The sequence below is a fragment of the Cladophialophora carrionii genome, assembly GCF_000365165.1.
Source record: "Cladophialophora carrionii CBS 160.54 unplaced genomic scaffold supercont1.1, whole genome shotgun sequence".
Lineage (NCBI taxonomy): Eukaryota > Fungi > Ascomycota > Eurotiomycetes > Chaetothyriales > Herpotrichiellaceae > Cladophialophora > Cladophialophora carrionii.
Window position 1 is genome coordinate 3,318,783 of NW_008481816.1, and position 20,103 is coordinate 3,338,885.

The following is a 20,103-nucleotide window of genomic DNA, read 5'->3' on the forward strand; positions in this document are numbered from 1 at the left end:
AGCCTGAGTCGGAGAACGAGACTGACGGCATTGGCGGCCGAAATTCGCATGTGAAAGTTCCATACGGCCATGTGACGCACGCGCATGTGAAAGCAACGAGGCGGTGCATCTAATTATTGGCCAGCTGAGCGGTCGAGTGCTCGCCACTATCAGGAGTGAGAGGCCTGCACTGCATTCTTCTACCTATCCAGCATTACACAGTCCTCCAGAACCGTAACCGTAACATTCAGCGCTGGCCCCTCTCCTACGGAGGAGCCATTCTTTGTTACACGGACCCCCAGTACTGGGCGCCCGGGGCCTTGCACCAACTTTGCTTCTTGCATTCGCGCCTGCAGCTTGCCTATGCACGATTTCCGTTGCATGTTTTCGGTCCACCACCCGGACAATTTCCCTGCTGGAGAGAGTGGCCTTCATGAAGCAGAGGTCCAATGGCGGCGATAGGTGCCGGCAATGTCTCGTGTCTTGCGCCTACGAGGTGACGCCACACGCATGCGTGATAGAAGGAATTGTACTGCTCATTTCAGAGCAGACTTCCGTTCGAGTTCCTTCTTGAACACCGCTGTCGTCAAGAGAAAGGCAAATGGTCTCTGATCCAGCCCGTCACTCCGCCACCACCGTTTCCACCACCACCCCGACTGCCTCCATTTCCCCCATGATGATTTCTCGAGCCGTGCCTCCTAAGCTCACTCTGGCTGCTCGAATGCCTGTGATGCTCAGGACGATGGGTTTCGTAGTCTCGTCGTCTTCCGTAGTATTGTTGTCTTGCGTCCCTGAGCGCGCTGGGGCTTTCTGGAATTGTAACAGGGTTGTATCGGCTGCCTTCTGGTTGGTATGCGCGAGGACTAGATACTGAAGATGCCCGCCGGCTTCTTCGTCTCGACGTTTCGGGACGTTGTCCTTCCTCAGAATTGGTGATTGGTTTTCGGCAGTGCGGGCAAGTATCATGCTCCTTAAGCCATGAAGTCACGCATTCTCCGTGAAACCAATGGTTGCAAGGAAGAACCGTCACTTCTTGCCCTAGGTCGACGTTGTCCATGCATATTGAACACTCGGCTTTGCCGTCGTCGCCCAGCATTTCCCTATCTACCCGCTTCTTCTTGAGTGATCGGATCGCGTCTTCCGATGCTGGCGGAGGGGCGCTGCCGGCGTTGTTCTGTTCCATCAGCTGCGTCATGATGCGGTCGAAGGCTTCCTGGCTATAGACCGCATCGCCAGTTCGAGCATTTCCAGGATTCAACATATGATGGAGGAGGTCGAATGGCAACGGAGGTTGTCCAAGTCTTCGGCGATCGTCGGGATCTTGACCAGGCATCATACCTGGCTGCATTGACTGTAGAATGAGGGAGAAGAGGCTGCAACAGATCAGCTGAGGGTCTCCTCGACAATACGTCAAACTTACTCCTGGAGGCTTGCAGGCTGCATATGCGGTGGAGGGCCATGGAGACCTGGGCCGGGCTCTCCTGCGGGAAATCCAAATGGGCTGAATGGAAGGGGTCCGCCTCGATTCTGCTGTTCAACCAAACGGGTAAGCAACTCCTCCATCTCTGCATATTCAACAAGGGAATCAAGCAGGGCGTCAAGTCGTACATTGCGGCCATCAGGACTCCACATTCGTGTGCTAAACATCATTCTCCCACTTCCACCATTGCTTGTGAATTCAAAGGTCGTGAAATTCCCGTTGTCGTCATTGTGCGTGGTATCGGCCCATGGGTTATGGTCTCGAAGCGGGTCAAGGGGTGGTAAGGGCGGCTCGGGAGAGGCTGAGGGCGAAGGCTCGTTGTTGAAGTCAAAGGTAGATGGAACCGCACCTGGTTCAAGCTGGTTGCAACATCAGCCTTACCCCGTTCGAGCCTGAGGTGTACCTACGATCTCAGTGAAGTCGCCTTCGCATCGGGGACAGATCAGGCCGCCGTGCGCTCTGTCCCATTCATTCTGGCACTGATGACAAAAGACTCGCTCTCCCTGTATTCGCGACATGGTGGCGAACTGTGAGAGTAGAGGACGAATGTGATCACCAGCCGCAGACGAAGATCATCAGCCGCGTGAAAGACACTTGGCGAGGCTGTGCGTCATGCGCACCAGGGACTCGGGTCTGGCAATGCGGAGCGGAGAGTTCGTGTCTGTGGCCGCTCACGCCGCTCAAGGTTTATCTGGGGAACGTGGCGGCTGCGGCGGGAAGAGGGTCGAGTGGTGCGGCGAATTGTCGATCACAGGTGAATGTTAGGACTATAATGGACTGATATCGGGCAATATAAATGAGGATCTGAGAATAATTAAAGAGAAGGTCTAGGTTTCCGTTCTACATGCGTGTCACTCCGCAGCATTGCATCACCGGCCCAGCTTTATCGATAAAACCAAACCTGTTACATTCGGTTCACAACGAGTGCGGAGTGACCGGGAAGGGATGATATTCAGCATTGTATTGCCTCTGATGACGGCCAGTTCGGATGGTGATTATTTCGGTTCACTCATATTTGTGCTTCCGCGTCGTTTCCTATCCTTCCAGCCAGGCCTTGAGTGACCATTATGTACCCCATTATCGTACAGTTTCTCCCAGCAAACGGTGCATGGCCGAACAACAACAACAACAATTCAGAAGGCGATGCGCTTCGCAACATCACCGCTTCCGTGCGCCTCTCATCAACATGCCTCCGACGATTCCCGCAGCGACAGCAACGCCGCCGATGATTGCAACACCCATCAGGCCTTCTCTCGATACCTTGTCGTCGATCAGTTGTTGTAAGCTGCTGGCCTGCAGGTTCCCAGGCTCCTTCTCCAGCAGCAGATCGTTGTACCGTCGGGCTTCAGCATAGTTTCCCAACTTGTAGTTCCCCAGTGCCAGATAGTATAGACATTCTCTCCTCCGCTCCGGTGTCGTCTTGAAGATATCCGAGAGTAATTGGACGCCCAGCTGTTGTTCGCCTCGTTGATTCGACTTGATCAAGCCCTGGGAGTCGTTAGTGAGGTTCACCGCGTGTCGCAGAGCCACTAGCATACCCAAGCATAGTTGAATTTTGTTTGGACTCCTACGTACTCGCCTTCCTTCTCATACTGCGCGCGAAGGACTTGGAGTTCGGCAGGCTTCAAAGGACTGCGAAGTGTCAGATACGCCTGTTCAGGTACCCAGCTGCTGGAACAAACCTTTCTGCATCTGCCGCATAGGGTAGGTTTGAAGGCATTATGGCCGCTGCGACTGTGGTGACTGATGCTGTAGGGCGACGGAACAATTGGTTCGAGGATGATTGCTGTTGCCTCCGGACACGCACTTCTGGCGACTGCTGCAAAGTGATATAAAGCTGCAGGGTCCCTCTGTGGCTGAGCATTACTGATAGGTGGCTCAGGCACGGCGCCCGGCCCCGCAGGGGCTTCTGGAAGGCTGTTAGGGATCGCCGAGTTGCCTAGAAACTTAGTTGCTCCCCGCAACCACCACTGCGCAGTGTCAACAATCTCTCCATCGAAATGCAAGAACACTACAGCATTGAGAACTCGTCCACAACTTCCAGGCCACCCTCAAAATGCTTCTCGACGAAGATCCAGCGACGGTAAGTCATCGCGCCGCTCATTGAGGACGACAATAACGATTGTCACAGCTTATCCGCGCTACCGTCTCCAACTTCAACATTGCTCCGGACAAAGCAGCGCTGTCGCGTGTCAATGATTCCTTGTCAACTTTGCAGCAATCGCGTGATCTACGGATTCGAGACGCAGAGACCGCCCTGAGGAAGCTGTCCCGTCAACTATCGACTCTCTCCTCTCAGCACCGAGAAACAATTTCCAGCCATGATAGCGGCCGACATGCCAGCGAGATTGTCCAGCTCGACACGAAGAAATTCCGGATCGCAAAGCAAGCTTCGGAGCTAGAGGCAGAGAGCGAACGATTAGAAGCCGAGCTCGAAAGGCTGAAGCTGCGGCTCGCGGATTTGGAGGAGCAAGGCGTTGAGGGAGATGAGAACACACGACGGTCAAGGGAAGCGGATGATCCCACCATGTATGTTTGACAAGTATGAGTATTTTTCGACTTTACTGACAAGTTACAGATTGCGACTATGGCTGTACAGATCTCTGGGCATTACCCTCGAGCAGGACGAAGCAGGCAACTACAACAAGGCCACGATTGCGAACAAGAAGAAGGGGGACGTACATGTTGTCAACATCGATCCGAAGTTTCCGAAATCGTTCTATGCAGACTATTTCTGGCAGACAATGCAAGGGTGATTTGGCTCGGTGAATGCTGCTTTGGGTGCGCATTAGCGAGGAGTTTGGGGTTGGGCAGAATGAGCGAACGATTTGAGACGATACAGAGTTTTGGATCTCACAATGGCATCCGGACGGCATGAACCATTGCGCAGAGTAGCTGCATGGTGCAATGAGAACACAAGATCAAGGTGACTGTTTCCATGGAAGATAGTGCTTGCTTTGCTGTATGAAGAGCATTTCGTATAACAGGTACCTTGCGACGGTGTTGTGTGCGACGCTTCGGGCGGCACACCCTACCGGTTTGGCAGAGTAAGTATCCAGTAGTACTATGTGGAGTATTGCGGCGGGATGGAAGATTGTCTGGTCAGAACCCTGGTGCAGCTGACAGCGCCAGCCTGCCGTTGCGTCAGATATTTCTGAAGACGTGGCCTCCAGGTGACCAGCTCATCACCTTGATCACCAGGGACGGAGGCGATGAGGATGCTGTTTCGCGGACTCGATGTATGAGTGTCCATAGGCTCTGACAACAGCGAAACTTCGAACACCCATACACGCCCATCCTCCGGTCTTCTCTTGCTTTAAAGGCGTCGGCGTCCGAATCGCTGGAGCATAGAGCATGGAGTCACACGAACTTCACACTTCAAAATCAACCATCGACTGACTAGGCGAAACGAGATCGTGGAGATACACCCACTTCTACCTACCTACCTTCTTCTCCAAGATCTTGCTCAAGGCAAAGATGCATGATGAAAAAGTTGTGATGAAGGCCAAAAAATGCGCGGACAAGAGCCCCGTAGGACACTTGAAGGTGACATCCACCGCGATGTGCAATGCAGGGACACCGCCATAGCAGGCTGAATGCTTGAGCTCAGTCGCTCCCACAAGGTCTAGAGAAAGTTAGTGGTCAAATCTCAACACATTATGCTCCGGGTAGTGACACTTACAAGTATGAGGAGGTTCAAGAAGAATGGACGAGGAGCATGAAATATATACTGTTTACTGCCAAGCAAATTGGCGCGGCACGTGCAGATATGCCGGAAGGAGATGATGTTCCATTCCGTTAGGTCTTTTGCTGCAGCAAAAGCACGAGATTCTTCAATGCATTCGACCAGCAAGAGTAGTCATCTCGACCATGCCGCGCAAAGCGCCGACACCCCTGAAGGTCAAGAAGAACATTCTCTCCGACGTGGTAAGCAAGAGCGAACACTATATATCGGGAAAGGTTGCTGACAGCGTACAGAAAGTCCGGCAATCATGGAGCAAGTACAATCTCTACAATCTCGCCCGACAGACACCCTACTCCGGCCGATTTCATAATTTCTTCAAGCAGAAATGGGCAACGAAGTCACTGGCCCGCAACTACCATGGAGAGCATGTTCGAGAAAAGCAGTGGCTGCGGATGTTCGACAGGCGGATACGCTCGGTCATTCCCATGGATGCAGCATACCTCGCCGCAAATGATGGCTCGCGGGAGTCTGCTGGGCGAGGTTCGGGTTTGGAGAAGAAGGGGAAACAGCGCGTGAACAGCCCTATTCCATACATGTCAATGACCTTTGCGCCGATGGAAAGGAGGTTAGACACTGCAATCTTCAGAGCCCTTTTTGCAAGCAGTGCTCGACAAGCGAGGCAATTTGTGGTGCATGGAGCAGTGAAAGTGAATGGCAAGCAGGTGGGATTTATCGCTCGCTGTCGTGAGCTACGCTAACATGACCCTAGATGCGGTACCCTGGCTACCTGCTGAACCCTGGAGATATGTTCCAAGTCGATCCCGAACGAGTCATGTGGGCAACTGGCGCTCCCAAAGCCCCGCAAAAGGGGGCCGTAGTTCAAGGCGAGGGAGAGGAAGATGCTACAGGAGAGAGCACGTCACAGCCTGCTGAAGAGGAACTCATCGAACAAGAGGAGGTGGTCGACGTTGATCGAGATCCACGGGAAGTGCTAAAGGACCTACGAGCCAGAGCGAAGAGCATCCTAGCCACTTCGAAACGAGATATTGGGGCGAAGCGAAAACAGGACCTGCGAGCGTTTGGCACGGCCATCAAGAAGCTTCTTTCGCGATCCGGCTCATCGACTGTTCTCACAGACAGTCTCGAGGCCCAATTCGCGGAGATTCAGCACCAACTGAACATCAGAAGAGAAAACCAAGCTGCCGGCACTACATCACTCCCTTCGGCCAAGGACAGCGAGCAACAGGCTTCTGAGGAAGAGTCTGTTGAAACCGCGGCACCTGAAACCAAGCAAGAAATCATTCTGAGCGATGCTGACTACAACGAGCTTTACGCTGCCCTGCGTTCGATGCAGGAGAACCCGGTTGACGACTCCAAGCCCTACGCCACGCCGTGGATGCCGCGGGACTACATGAGCGCTTTTGCCTTCATTCCGCGCTTCCTCGAAGTGAACCACAATATATGCGCGGCAGTGTACCTCAGGCATCCGGTGGCAAGGCCAGGTTTGGCTGAAGTTCCAAGTCCTTATCCGGTTGACATCCACGGCTCGGCGTTTGCCTGGTATTTGAGAAGGAGGTGAAGTGATTGTAGATATTAGGCTGGACCATGTACAACTACTGGCTGCTGCGCATAGCGACGGGCGCTGATTAGAAGTCATGTACTTTGAAGAAAAGCATTGCCCAACTCAGAAAGTGTCTCTTAAATCTCCATTGATGTCTATCCTCTATGCCCTTTACTCATAGACTGTCCATGCTCATAACAGCGGATTCGACCGATACTCTGGCGCAGCCTCGCCATTTACCTCCGGCTTCTTGGCCTGGCTCTCCTTCTCGATATCCGGGACGTCGTCATCTTCCAATTCTGCCAGGTACTTCTCTGCCTCGAGTGCGGCTATGCAGCCGCTTCCAGCGCTCGTAATGGCCTGCCGGTACCGCTTGTCCTGCACATCGCCGGCGGCAAACACGCCGGGTATGCTGGTGTAGCTGGTGCCAGGCTTCGTCAGGATGTATCCATCCTCATCCGTATCGACCTGGTTCTTGAAGAGCGCGGTCGCCGGGTCGTGGCCCACGGCGTAAAACAGCCCGTTCGCTTCCAGCACTTCTTCTTCATTCGTGGCGACGTTCTTGACCTTGAGATGTGTCATCAGGCCGCGGGGCTTGTTCTCTCCCTGCACCTCCACCGCGACGTGGTTGAACTTGACCGTCACCTTCGGGTTCGCGAGCAACCGTTTGGCCATGGTCTTGGACGCGCGCAGCTTATCCTTCCTGACCAGCACCGTGACGTGTGATCCGTACTTTGTCAGGAACATGGCCTCTTCGGCGGCCGAGTCCCCGCCGCCAATGACCACGAGGGGTTTGTTGCGGAAAATGGGCACCGCACCGTCGCACACGGCGCACGCCGAGATGCCGTTCTGCCAGTATGTCTCTTCGCCCGGAAGATTCAATCTCCTGGCGTTGGCGCCCGTGGCAATGATGACCGCGTCCGCGGTATGTGCCGGTTCGTCCGACTCTGCATCATCGTATTCTCTCCACAGCCGGAACGGCCGAGATTTGAGGTCGACTCTTGCAATGGTTTGGGTGATGATCTCGGTGCCGAAACGCAACGACTGTGCTTTCATCTCGTCCATCAGTTCGGAGCCGCCAATGCCCTTTGAAAAGCCCGGGTAGTTCTCCACGTCGGTCGTGGTGGTCAATTGGCCTCCCGCGGCCGTTCCGCCGGCCAGCATGCCCTCGTACATGACCGGTTTGAGTTCGGCTCGAGACAGGTAGATGGCGGCAGTGTGTGCGGCCGGACCGGAGCCGATGATGGCCACTTTGGTGTGAGGCGGCGCCATGGCGCGCGAAGAGGAGGAGAAGCTCGTGGGCGAGTGCTGTTTCTGGAGAGATGCAGTCGTAGCGGCGAGGGACAGCCCGAAGGAGGAGCGCACGGGTCGCGAGAGACGGTGGAACTTCGAGTAGAACAGTTTGGCGGGTTGTTCTGGCGGTTTGGAAGGAGAGTACGGAGGAGACCGAGTCCTTATACGGAGCGAGTAGGAAAAGTCCAAAGATCTAACGAGCGATTCCAGCGACGTCGATTGACAAATTTGTGGGATTGCAAATCGCAGAATCGCAGAATCGCAGAATCGCCGCGGCGGGTTGCGGGTCGAAGCGAGGTGCAGAAAGAGAATCAAGCTCGCACCACTCACTCCTCTGGCGCCTTGGGCCCTTGCTCATGTAATTAGGACTCGCGAGCTTCTTCTGATCACGGCATCGGTGCTGAAATCAAACTTGTCCTATCTTTCATTGGTTGTACGTGGCCTCGCTCGCTTTGGTTGGGCTTCAGATTATGCTTCACAGACTGAAGCTTCAAAGTTACACTCTGCAGCAATGGGCCTGTTGGGCTCAATATTCAGGACACTCTTGGTGAAGCCTCAGAGACTCCCTATGTTTCTAGTCACCCTGGATGCGCTGGGCACACTGTACACTTTCCGACAGCCGGTAGCGGTGCAGTACTTGCAGGTTGCTCAACAATGCGGTCTGGACGCGAAGATCGATCCCAAAGAGCTGGACCAGGCCTTCAGGAAATCCTTCAAGCATCACAACAGCGCATATCCCAACTATGGCAAGAACAAGCTTGAGAGTCCCGAGGTCTGGTGGCATCTGCTCGTTAAGCAAGCATTCAGTCAAGTTGTTGAGGGAGGAGAATCAGCTCTCCCGTCTAACCTGGGCTCAGCACTCTACCAGCACTTTTCATCCGGCGCTGCATATGAACCGTTCCCCGACGTAAAGCCCTTTCTGCAAAGCATGGCTGCGCTGAAGAGACGATTCACTGACCCAGATGGACCGATCGTCCTTACTGGTGTCGTCACAAACTCTGATCCGCGAGTGACCGTGGTGCTGCGTGACCTGGGTTTTCGCGTAGGCCCGTCTGCGCTTCCCAACTTTCAAGACGTGACAAGAATGGCCCGCGAAGCTGCGGGCGATACCTCGGGGACACCTCTTGAATCTGTCTTTCGGGGATATTACAATATCAGCAACGACTTTGATATCGTCAGTACGAGCTACGATGCAGACGCCGAGAAGCCGAGCGGTGGCATCTGGGACCACGCCGAGGTGCTTGCTCATCCTACGGGCCTGTCTCGAGGCGAACAGAGCATCGAAATCAATCCAGCGGAAAGTCTTCGAAGTCAATTTTGGAAGACCGCGTCGGCTGTCAAGTATCGGATCGATAGCGCGAAGAGGATGCGCATTCATGTGGGAGACGAATACTCGAAGGACTATGTCGGAGCAGCAAATGCAGGCTGGGAAGCACTTCACCTTGCCCGCGAGGAGGACCAGTTAAAGGGCATTCCGGACGACGTCAAGGTGGTGCGATCTCTTGACGAGGTTGCCATGGTCGTGAATATTATGGCCAACGAGTTCTTTGACCAGGTGGATGCTTGATAACGCCCACTGCATTTCATTCTCGCCATCGTTGCCCATCAGGGGAGGCAGTGGCAATGATGGTTGTTGGATGCGGCGTGCGTTGGCCCCCAACTGGGCTACAGCTCCACACGCCCGGACATGAAATCCGCCGCCCAATCAACGGCGCATGCAGTGTCTATGCATTATGCGGCTTGCTTAGAGCTTGTTCGGGTCGTGTTTGACATCATCGTCTGCAATTTCCCAGCAAAGTCTCTTCTACCACTTCACTGTGCAAATGCTCGCTTCACGAACGCGACACCACCTTGGGCGGTCGTTGGCCACCATGACACACGGGAAGAAGAAATTCGAGCACCTCCCACTTGCTCAGAAAGGTCCGCTCGAAGTACCTTTCTCTGGCCGCCTACTCCTCGATAATCCCTTCTACAACAAGGGAACATGTTTCACATCGCAAGAACGGGTGGACTTCCATCTGAAGGGCCTCCTTCCAACCAATATCCAAACACTGGACGAGCAAGTCGATCGGGCTTATCAGCAGTACTCGGCACAACCAAATGACCTCGCCAAGAACACGTTCATGACCTCAATGGCCGAGCAGAACTCGGTGCTGTATTATCGACTGATCCAAGACCATTTGCGGGAGATGTTCAGCATCATCTATACGCCCACCGAGGGGGACGCAATCCAGAATTATTCCCGGATCTTCCGCAGACCCGACGGTTGCTTCCTCAGCATCAAGCATCCAGAAGAAGTCGAGGAGCGGCTGAGCAAGTTCGTGCGAGAAGGTGAGCCTGACGGCGGCGTGGACTACATAGTCGTTAGTGACGGAGAGCAGATTTTGGGCATCGGCGACCAAGGTATTGGAGGAATCCTGATCAGTGTGGCCAAGTTGGCTCTCATGACGATTTGCGCTGGATTGCACCCTGACAGAACGCTGCCCGTCGTGCTTGACACTGGTACCAACAACGAGGAGCTGTTGAACGACGATCTCTATCTGGGGCATCGTTTCGCACGGGTTCGAGGGCAAAGCTATGACGATTTTGTCGACAAGTTCATGAGGACGGCGAAGAAGCTGTACCCGAACGCTTATATTCACTTTGAAGATTTCGGCCTGACGAATGCGCGAAGATTGTTGGACAGATATCAGACCGAGTATACTGTCTTCAACGATGACATTCAAGGGACGGGGTGTGTGACGCTCGCGGCGATCATGGCCGGACTACATATCAATCGAGTAAAGATGACCGATCTGAGAGTGGTACTCTTTGGTGCTGGATCTGCTGGCTGTGGGATTGCAGAGCAGGTGCAGACAGCTATTGCCACTGAATCGAAAAAGAGCAAGGAAGAGGTCGCGAATCAGATATGGTGAGTTACAAGTGCATACCTGGGTGACCGTGCTAACCGTCTCAGGTGCGTGGACAAGCCTGGGCTCCTGCTCGACAACATGAATGACACGCTTTCCATCGCCCAGAAACCCTACGCACGCAAGGCGGCAGAGTGGGAGGGGAAAGACACCAAGTCTCTGCAGTCCGTCGTCGCCGAGGTGAAACCGCATGTCTTGATCGGAACTTCAACAAAACCTGGCTCGTTCACGAAGGAAGTCGTTCAAGAAATGGCGAAGCACGTGGACAGGCCGATTATCCTGCCACTGAGCAACCCGACGAAGCTGCACGAAGCCAAACCCGAAGATCTCATTCACTGGACCGACGGCCGTGCTTTGGTGGCCACGGGCTCGCCGTTCCCGCCCGTCAAGTACAATGGCAAGGAGATTGAGGTGGCGGAATGCAACAATTCGGTCTGTTTCCCGGGCATCGGGCTCGGCGGTGTTCTCTGCAAGGCCAAGTTGATGACGGACAAGATGCTCGTGGCAGCGGTGTCGGCATTGGCCAGAGAGGCTCCCGCGATGAACGATCCGGGGAAGGCTCTGGTGCCAGATGTGGAGCACGCCAGGTCAGTCAGTGTCAAGATTGCAATGGCGGTGATTCGATGTGCAGAGGAGCAAGGGTTGGCCCAGACTCGGGACATTCCGCAATCTGACGACGAGTTGCAGGAGTGGGTGGAGGCGCAGATGTGGGATCCTGTCTATCGGCCGTACGTGAAGGCCAAGAATGCATTGCACGCTTCACGGTAGGGGGTACCCTAACGAGTACCCTTAGTTATGACGGGGTGAAGAACGATCAGTATGAGAAAAGAGTCCAGGGTCACTGGGCTGAGATCAACTTCTCCAGCTTCTCCACTACAATGTCATCCACTTCCAAATATCCAGCCGCTCTCGTCTCTGCCCTGCGACGGTTGGACCGTTCAAACGGCAACCTCAGCGCGCTCCCCGTCATGGACGGGGCCGTGTGAAACGCCGTGATCAGGTTGCCGACCTCGCGTTTGAAATCGCCCATCGGCCTGAACTTCGCGGGGTCGATGGCCATGATGAAAAACCCGAAATCTTCAAGGTCGGGCGGCAACGCCGGCGACCCGGCGAGAATGCCCAGCAACTGCACGGCAATGGCCAGCCCACTGCCCTTTGCGCCGGCCCACACGGCTAGCGCGCCCTTCAGGGCCTCCTCGGGCACCGTGGTCATGTTGCCATGCTCGTCCCACGCCGTGTCCGGCGGGAGTTGCTCGCCCTTGCGCATGGCCAGGAGGACCTGGGCGTGGATGATGCGCGACGTGCCGATGTCGTAGATGATGGGTGGCACGCCGCCCCCCGCCGTGGGCACGCCGATGCAGAACGGGTTCGTGCCCACCAGCGGCTTGTACGTGCCCTCGGGCGCCACCCACGGACTGCAGTTGGACGCGATGATGGTCACCAGGTCGGCCGCCGCCGCCATCTCGGCGTAGTACGACAGCATGCCCGTGTAGTACGTGTTGTGGGCGCCCACGGCCGCAATCCCCTCGGCTTTGGCCTTGGCGATCGCCACCCTCGTCGCCTCGTGCGCCACCAGGTAGCCCAGCGCGTCGTGGCCGTCCAGTTGCGCCGTCGTGGCCGATTGCGATGTGACGGTGATGGATGATGACGATGCCGGCGCGAAAGACCCCGCCGACCGCGCGGCAAGTCGGTCGGCGATGCTCAGTATCCGCGCCAGTCCCGCGATGCCGTAGCCCCGGAGCTCGCTGTCCAGGAGGTGGTCGCGGATCGTGGGGATGTCAGCGGCCGGGTAGCCTATGCGCCGGAGGGCGTCGTCGGCGAGACGCCCGGCCTTTTCGAGTGTGATTCTCATTGTTGCCCACTCGGAATGGTGAGGGTAGAGTACGACACGGCAGTTTCAGATCGAACCGGAGGCGTGGTCGTCGATGCGATTCGGGGTGTCACTTTGGTCTGGCCATACTTACATCCGTACAGTCTACGGAGTACTGTTTACATATTTGACGGAGTTGGGGAAGTTTGGAGATTCCCTTTGCCATCCATCACGGAACATGCCCGACCTCGGCGATGCGATGGAATGGAATGGGATTGGATTGCGTTCTCCAAGTACGAGGACCGTACGGCGGACAATGTGGGAGGTAGTGAGGTCCACGGTCCACGGTACATGTGCCCAGTAAAGTATCACGTAGTCGTCGATATCTGAGACGAGTTTCTTGACTGTCGATCATTCACATGTCCAGGCCTAAGAAGCTTATCTTCATCTCCTGATACTGTACCGGGTGACAGGACGGATTTCGCAGCGTCTTCTCTGTAATTCGAGTCACGGTCCCATGAGCTTGCGGTAGGCACTGTGATCACCTGGCGTAGCCATACATGTTCAATGCACTGTCATGGTCGGGAGCAACGCAGCAGAGAGAGATGTGCATGAAAGTGTCTTTCAACGAAGACGGAGAGAGTATTCCCTTCTTCGCTTCCCAGTCTAATTACATAGGCGATATTTCTGCCTCGCCCACCCATGAACGGCGGGATACCTTCCTTTGATTGAAGGAGGTCCATTCTATCAACGTCGCTCTGCGAGTCTTCTCGATCGTCTCGACGACGCCGGGAACTGGATGTCTCATGGGCTAGGGCAAACCTGACGAGGACTTCACTCAACGTAATTTCGCGAGTCTGGACCGGAGGAAGTGAACGCCCTCACGTGCACAATGAACATCGCTCTCTTCCGATCAAACTTCGAGGCCCACGCTGCGCTTCACTAGGAGTGTAGCCGATGATGTTCTACAGTACTCTCATTGTGATGTCTTGAGTCTGCAGGAATCGTGTTGCAGGTATCTCGATTATGACAATACCGACACTACATGTCTGTGGCACGACTTGCAATGCAGACACCGCTCGGTCAACATGTATGGTTACCTCGTGGTCGTCCATTTCCATATTACTGGCTTGAAGGGACTGCATTGCAGGCCACGAGCACACGCAGACATGGTCGAGAGGGATTGTTATGAGTAGAAGAAGAGGTGGCGCGGGGTTTCTCGGTCAGCAGGGGACAAGGGATGCCGATATCGTATTCAGATTCCATCACTACCAGAGCTCGAATGGATATTGTCCTATCCATGAAAGGTCAAGACGCTCGCTCCCAGCCGTAAGGCATCTGTGAGACCCTGTCACAATTGCTCCCGGAGCTCACGTCTGGGCATAAGATCACACCGTCATTGATGACCGAACGGACCGCCTAGCTTATTGTTCGGGTCGTATCTCCTTTTGACCTCGACCAGTTTGTCCCAGTTGACGCCGAATACCTGGGGTCGTCAGTCAGTCATTGAGGCTCCTACGGCCACAAACGAAGATCATTCGTCACGTACCTTCTTCGGATCGACAAAATCCTCGATGAAATTCGGAAAGTAATCTGCGCCAGTATGACCGGGCCGGATCTCGTACGGTCCTTCTGCCATGGCTTTGTAGGCCAGAGCGTCACTCTCGGGCGAACCAGGTTCGACCCCCGTACCCAGTTGGAGGTTGTGCTGATTCTGGGTGTGCGGCCATGCCGATACGAGGCTGGGAAACCCGACAGATTGATATACAGCCTGGCCATTGTCAGTGGGGGAGGCGTCGTGTCTGAGTTCTTCCTCACCTTCTGCATCACCTCCATCAGTACATATGTGCCCATGACCAACTTCGGGTCCTTCTTCAAGAGGTCCAAGTACCAGTGCCAGGCGCGCAAGATGAGATCTTCGTCGACGGCTGGAACGGTCACACCGGCTCCCCACGTATTGATCTTACCGAAAGGGGCCTTCGATTGGTCAAACTGCTGGTTGACCTCCTGTATGGTCATTGTCTTGGTCAAATCGACCGCGCCTGGTATGTCCAACGCCCACTTGAATCCACCTGGGCCTTTGCCGTGCTCAGGACCATTGGCATCGAATACGAAGAATGCCAATCCGGGTTTGGGTTCCTTCCCGGCGTAAGTCCCCGCAGTCATATCGAGACAGTATAAATGCAGAGCCATCTTGGGATCGCTGCATCGTGACGCAAACGCGGCAGTCTCTCGAGCAACATTGTGCAGTGCTTCGGGAGGGTAAATAATCTGCCCGCTGAATATAGAAGAAGGGTACTTGTACACCCGCATCTTGTAGGCGGTGACCACTCCGAAGCCACCACCTCCGCCACGCAATGCCCAAAGAAGATCCGGCTCATTGCTTGCCCAGACAAGGCTGCCATCCATCTTGACCACTTGAGCGTCGAGTAAGTTCTGTGGATCGGACGAGAGGCCGTGCTCAGAGCTCAGCCAGCTCTGTCCGCCGTGGAGAATAGAGCCGCCGACACCAACATAAGAAACCCGTGCGCTAACTGCTGCGTAGCCAGGTGCTTGCTCTTCCACTTTCTGGTCAATCTCCCCCCAGCAATGACCGGCGTCAAAGACAATTGTCTCCTCATGCGGATCGAATGAGAATGACTTGAATTCCGACAAGGAGATCAAGACGTCCTTCGCCGTGGCATTTCCGATACCAGTACAGCGGATGCCGATGTCGAGACTGGTGCGACTCACGTAAGAGATGATCTTGCTGAGCGTTTCGACGGTCTTCGGAATGACCACAGTCGTAGGATGTCGGTTCGCCTGAACCGCCCAAGTTCTGGACTCTTCTTCGTAGCCAGACGAATTCTTTGTAAGGATTTCATCCGGCAACAACAAGGCTTTGAGATTCGCCAGCTCGTGATCCATGCTTCGTTGGAATAAAAAGAGCCTGCATATCGATCTGGACTGGGAACTTGGCCATCTATTAAGGGGAGGGTCTATTCATGCCGTCCTCGCGAGGCGTCCAATTCAGGCCCCCGACACATCGTACCAGCAGCACATGTGTCACAAGCACCAACACCGCGTGACAGATCCCGAATCGCCAAATCGTCATACTTTCGGACAACATCGCATAGGTATACTCGTTGTTGACAACTTAAAGAGGCACTAACACGGACACATCGATCGAGGCGAAGGTTCGTGGACGCCTGCCAAGGGACGTCGCCAAGCGCTGTAGCTGATATCCGTGCATCCGCGTCGCTGAAAGCCCCCCGAACCACCACATCAGCAGTTCGTTGGAATCATGGCTGCGCTCGATGAGATCGACTCGCTTGAGATCCTGGTGATTGTTGATAACGAGGTCGACCCCATCTCTTCATACCAGCACCCCGACCTAAAGGTCGTTGGTCAGCTGGCAGATGTGGCCCTTAGAGCGCCATTGCCGGAGGGGAGCAGAGGCGAGTCCAAGTTCGAGATCCGACTTGACAATGTGTGCTGTGGTGCCCATGGATTGTCATTGATGATTGTAAGGATCTGGCACCAGTGAGCTGCTGTAGCTGACTTTGTCCTAGACGGCGATGAAGGGCGACAAGCGCCATACTGTCTTGTTCGACACAGCACCCGAAGAGCATATCTGGGAACTTAATGCCAAACGGCTGAGAGCCCAGCTTGGGTCTGTCGAATGGATCCAACTTTCTCACTGGCACCGTGACCATTCAGGAGGCATGTTGAAAGCAGTGTCTATGATTAACGAGGCAAAGGGAACAACAGGCGTTCCTGTCGACCTTCATCCAAACCGACCGACATACCGTGGATTTCTGGGGCCTTTTGGTCCTGTTTCGCTTGAGAAAGACCCGACGTTCGAAGAAATCGAGGCCGCTGGAGCCAAGGTGGTGAAAAACGATCAGCCGCACTCCATTCTAGAGGATATGTTTCTTGTTTCCGGCGAGATCCCGCGTGTCACTCCGTATGAGAGGGGATTTCAGCGTGGGATGAGGTTCAACCCAGAGACAAACAGCTGGGAAAGTGACGAGCTGATTTTGGACGAGCGCTTTCTCATGTGTAACGTGGAGGGTAAGAGCCGCACTCCCTTCTCAGGTCAAGGCTGATGATACCGCAGGCAAGGGGTTGGTAGTCTTCACGGGATGTAGCCATGCCGGAGTGGTGAATGTAGTCAAGCACGCCTTGCAGTTGGCTGGTGGCAATGTCCCGCTATATGCAGTGATCGGGGGCTACCACCTTGTTGGGCCAAACGAAGCATGGATCAAAGATACTGTGGCGGAGCTTAACGGGCTGAATCCTCGAGTGCTGATGCCTGGCCATTGTTCGGGATGGAGGGCGAAGTATGAGATCGAAAGGGTGATGCCCGGAAGGCTGGCTCCGTCGACAGTAGGAACGCGGTTTGTCCTATAACAAGCCAGTGAGCAATAAAGCCAATCTTCCGGTGTTGAGAGAGAGCTAAAATCAAGTGTGGTGCCTCTTCTTGTAAATTGCTTCGGTCTCCGACTATTCGCCAGTACCAAGTATTCTGGTAGCACAGAAGCCTTCTCTTCGTACGGAAAACAGTAGATCAGCGACGGCTCTTCCATTGTTGACCAGCTTGCACAGAATTGCTGGACGTCCAACGGGATAACTCCTGGCGGTGCTTGTAAATGAATGTCCAGCGAGTCGCTGACGGCCGAAAGGGCGTGAAATGTTCCATGCGTGAGCAAGCATACCAGCACATTATTGCCATTTCGTTTTAAGCCCGCTTTTCTAACATTGCCAAAAAGCCACTTCGAGATACGGCTGGCCGGGACACCAGAGCGGGAGCAAGTCCCTGACTATAATGTCCCCAGCTCCTTTGGTCACATTGCTGCAGAAGGGTATGTTGTCCCGCATGATGATGGAAACCGCTGAAAGACAAAACCATGCAAACCCATGTTTGACCGGGAAATCTCCGTTACACGGGACTGGAGTTTAGAGCACTAGGCTGGTGTGGTAAGGTGGAAGGTCCGGAGGACTTTATATGGCGGTTTGAGAGGAGAAGCAGGCAGAGAGACGCACCGTAGAGAGCTCCAGCAAGGGAGGCATAGTAGATGATCGCCGCAATGTAGACTTGCGATGAAGCAAACTGATCTGGCACTACAACTCATCTATTTTGGCGCTGTGCGAAGCGACGCGTTCGTGCGCGTTCTCGGCGCGTACGCGGTGTTAACCTCCATGATGTCATACCTCTTGAGTCGGAGATCAATCACCCATCACTCACAGATCACTCACACAGGTGTCACTACAGACGGAGCACACGTAACTCCCACACTCCCTATGCCTCGAGCTTTTCACCGGTTATCAGCAACGATAAAGAAAGGCGGCACGTCGTGTGTCGGTCAGATGTAACGAGGTGTTCTCGATGTACCGTGAGGTAGGTTGATCAACCCAGTCATTAGCAGAATGATTCGCGAAGTCCAGCGATTTGCTTGTAGACTATGAAAGTCTTTCGTCGAAGCGCTTGGCACGAAACCCTCCCTTCCCAGAAGCAAGAGATCTAAGAGTACCTACTTCATGGTTATGGCATTTGTTGCAGTTTCTGTTCGAGCCCTCCGAACGATATCAACCCTTTATCATAATGCCTGAGTGCAGGTTCCGATCGGCAGCTCTCTTCACCCTTCGTGGCCAGAACTTTCAGCTCAGCAGGGTCCGTTCTCATTCCCGTCCGTCTCGTCTCGTCCTATCTCGTTGATTGGATCACCGTGTGACCAAGCAAATGGACTGAAAGACAGTAGATCGGAGATAGGTTCAACGCGGACTTAGGCTTGCCCTTAAATTCAGGTCGAGAAACACCTCCCCGAAGACCTCGCCCGGCCAGCATCAACATCTACCACGAGTCTCGAAATGTCGAAACAGCGGCAAACTGCTCTTGCATTATTAGATACCTTCAAGGACCTCGATTATGAGGCCAACATTGCCCTTCGCACAGCCGACTGCCAGCATACCTTCGCCCCAGCATCGCTGGGAATAGGAGCAAAGAACAATGAGCAATTCGAGAGCCATATGAAGTCCGTGCAGCGTGTTATCGAAGGCATTCCAGTCACAGCCAAGCAGATATACGAGGGGAACAATCAAATCACGGTCTGGGCGACCGGCCGAACAAAATTCAAGGAAGCGGCAAAGGCTAGTGATCCGGATCTCGACTGGTCCTATGAAGGGGAATATATCTTCATATTCACCTTCAACGATGCCGGTGACAGGATTCAGCACATCCTCGAATTCCTCGACAGCAAGAAAGTCGAGGAAGCACGACGGCTGATCCAGATTGCTGAGGGTGCCTTGACGGGGAAGATGGCAAGTCAGTAATGAGGATACCGTGCAAGATCTGCACAGATGGTACGCCATATTGAAGATCGTGCTGGCATGCCACGTTGGATTTCCAGCTCGTGGGCTTGGACTGGAGTTAGTTATCCATCCCAGGTCAGGGGGAACACCACAGGATGAGCTTTGGAGTAACGTTATGGGGTCAGCCGGAGACGTTTTGGTTAACGGCTGTAAGAATAAAGCAATGTCAAATCATCTTGGGCTGGAAAGCTCCTGGCCCTCTAGTTCCCGACGCTTTGACGATGGAGGTCTGGAACGGACCAAGGAGCAGAGGTGACTATAGCTGCACGAGTAGAATGCTGCGACGATTGCCCTGATGTATGTCCTATTGGCAAGAGCAGGGTTCAGGTGTTGCGTTGAGACCTCTGTTCTCGTGGCCGTGGCAAGAGTATCCAGAACGTAGGCGTCAATGGGGCTGAATGTGTCTGCAGAATGCACGTTAGGCACGCAGAGCTGGGATCCGGGGAGCCGCATGCGTACTCCCTACCTACATTAGGTACTGCATGTAGGAGCTCGCCCAAAGTCTACAGTAGCATCGCGGCTCAGCTTTAGGCGGTTCAGCTTTAGGCGGTTCAGCTTTAGGCGGCTCAGCTTTAGGCTTCGCGACCCGGTGGCCAAGCTTCTCCTGTTGCTTGCAATTCTTGTTCTCTGATGTTGCCCACTCCAACACCAATGGTTCCGTTCCTCTTTGCTCTTCCAAATGACCATCCTCAAGAGTCCTCTTGGTCCATCACCGGACAAACGTGCATTCTTCTTTTTCACGCTACGTCTTCATTGTGGTCGGCCGAATAACGACCTTGCGACGCAGAGCAACACCGGTGTTCAACAACTGTACGGGGCGCTGAGACATCTCAGCTGGCTAATGTGATTATGGTGACCTGGTACGGAGTAGAGTCTTCCATCATTGAGGATGTCGCATCTGCGGATTGTTTGCCAGACCGCGTGGGTTTCCCGTAGACACAACAGAAGCACAGAGAACAGAGGATTCGCCGTGTCAGATATCAGCAGAGCCTCCTCTGGCTTTTCGCCCTCGCTCTTTCTGGAAAGAACCACCTG

The 20,103-nt window shown here is 54.4% G+C and overlaps 11 protein-coding genes across 11 annotated transcripts; 6 read left to right on the forward strand and 5 right to left on the reverse strand.

The window, feature by feature from the left end:
* Positions 1-565: 565 nt before the first annotated feature.
* Positions 566-1,977, reverse strand: G647_01176 (uncharacterized protein; the record flags this gene model as incomplete). The annotated part of the gene is made up of 3 exons (XM_008724577.1): positions 566-1,352; positions 1,400-1,818; positions 1,867-1,977. The coding sequence occupies 3 exons, from the start codon at positions 1,975-1,977 to the stop codon at positions 566-568; spliced, it is 1,317 nt and encodes a 438-aa protein (XP_008722799.1).
* Positions 1,978-2,617: 640 nt separating this feature from the next.
* On the reverse strand, positions 2,618-3,179 carry G647_01177 (mitochondria fission 1 protein; the record flags this gene model as incomplete). The annotated part of the gene is made up of 3 exons (XM_008724578.1): positions 2,618-2,947; positions 2,998-3,091; positions 3,142-3,179. 3 exons carry the CDS (start codon positions 3,177-3,179, stop codon positions 2,618-2,620), a joined length of 462 nt encoding a protein of 153 aa, XP_008722800.1.
* A 336-nt stretch (positions 3,180-3,515) lies between these two features.
* Positions 3,516-4,215, forward strand: G647_01178 (uncharacterized protein; the record flags this gene model as incomplete). Its single annotated transcript, XM_008724579.1, has 3 exons — positions 3,516-3,542; positions 3,591-3,988; positions 4,038-4,215. 3 exons carry the CDS (start codon positions 3,516-3,518, stop codon positions 4,213-4,215), a joined length of 603 nt encoding a protein of 200 aa, XP_008722801.1.
* A 1,114-nt stretch (positions 4,216-5,329) lies between these two features.
* On the forward strand, positions 5,330-6,723 carry G647_01179 (uncharacterized protein; the record flags this gene model as incomplete). Its single annotated transcript, XM_008724580.1, has 3 exons — positions 5,330-5,386; positions 5,438-5,866; positions 5,914-6,723. 3 exons carry the CDS (start codon positions 5,330-5,332, stop codon positions 6,721-6,723), a joined length of 1,296 nt encoding a protein of 431 aa, XP_008722802.1.
* Positions 6,724-6,897: 174 nt separating this feature from the next.
* G647_01180 (thioredoxin reductase) lies at positions 6,898-7,977 on the reverse strand (the record flags this gene model as incomplete). The annotated part of the gene is made up of 1 exon (XM_008724581.1): positions 6,898-7,977. One exon carries the CDS (start codon positions 7,975-7,977, stop codon positions 6,898-6,900), a length of 1,080 nt encoding a protein of 359 aa, XP_008722803.1.
* A 532-nt stretch (positions 7,978-8,509) lies between these two features.
* G647_01181 (uncharacterized protein) lies at positions 8,510-9,565 on the forward strand (the record flags this gene model as incomplete). The annotated part of the gene is made up of 1 exon (XM_008724582.1): positions 8,510-9,565. One exon carries the CDS (start codon positions 8,510-8,512, stop codon positions 9,563-9,565), a length of 1,056 nt encoding a protein of 351 aa, XP_008722804.1.
* Positions 9,566-9,869: 304 nt separating this feature from the next.
* On the forward strand, positions 9,870-11,675 carry G647_01182 (uncharacterized protein; the record flags this gene model as incomplete). The annotated part of the gene is made up of 2 exons (XM_008724583.1): positions 9,870-10,909; positions 10,955-11,675. 2 exons carry the CDS (start codon positions 9,870-9,872, stop codon positions 11,673-11,675), a joined length of 1,761 nt encoding a protein of 586 aa, XP_008722805.1.
* Positions 11,676-11,745: 70 nt separating this feature from the next.
* On the reverse strand, positions 11,746-12,759 carry G647_01183 (uncharacterized protein; the record flags this gene model as incomplete). The annotated part of the gene is made up of 1 exon (XM_008724584.1): positions 11,746-12,759. The coding sequence occupies one exon, from the start codon at positions 12,757-12,759 to the stop codon at positions 11,746-11,748; it is 1,014 nt and encodes a 337-aa protein (XP_008722806.1).
* A 1,354-nt stretch (positions 12,760-14,113) lies between these two features.
* On the reverse strand, positions 14,114-15,624 carry G647_01184 (uncharacterized protein; the record flags this gene model as incomplete). The annotated part of the gene is made up of 3 exons (XM_008724585.1): positions 14,114-14,203; positions 14,267-14,488; positions 14,536-15,624. 3 exons carry the CDS (start codon positions 15,622-15,624, stop codon positions 14,114-14,116), a joined length of 1,401 nt encoding a protein of 466 aa, XP_008722807.1.
* Positions 15,625-16,000: 376 nt separating this feature from the next.
* Positions 16,001-17,109, forward strand: G647_01185 (uncharacterized protein; the record flags this gene model as incomplete). The annotated part of the gene is made up of 3 exons (XM_008724586.1): positions 16,001-16,222; positions 16,269-16,770; positions 16,817-17,109. The coding sequence occupies 3 exons, from the start codon at positions 16,001-16,003 to the stop codon at positions 17,107-17,109; spliced, it is 1,017 nt and encodes a 338-aa protein (XP_008722808.1).
* Positions 17,110-18,567: 1,458 nt separating this feature from the next.
* Positions 18,568-19,029, forward strand: G647_01186 (uncharacterized protein; the record flags this gene model as incomplete). The annotated part of the gene is made up of 1 exon (XM_008724587.1): positions 18,568-19,029. One exon carries the CDS (start codon positions 18,568-18,570, stop codon positions 19,027-19,029), a length of 462 nt encoding a protein of 153 aa, XP_008722809.1.
* Positions 19,030-20,103: the final 1,074 nt, after the last annotated feature.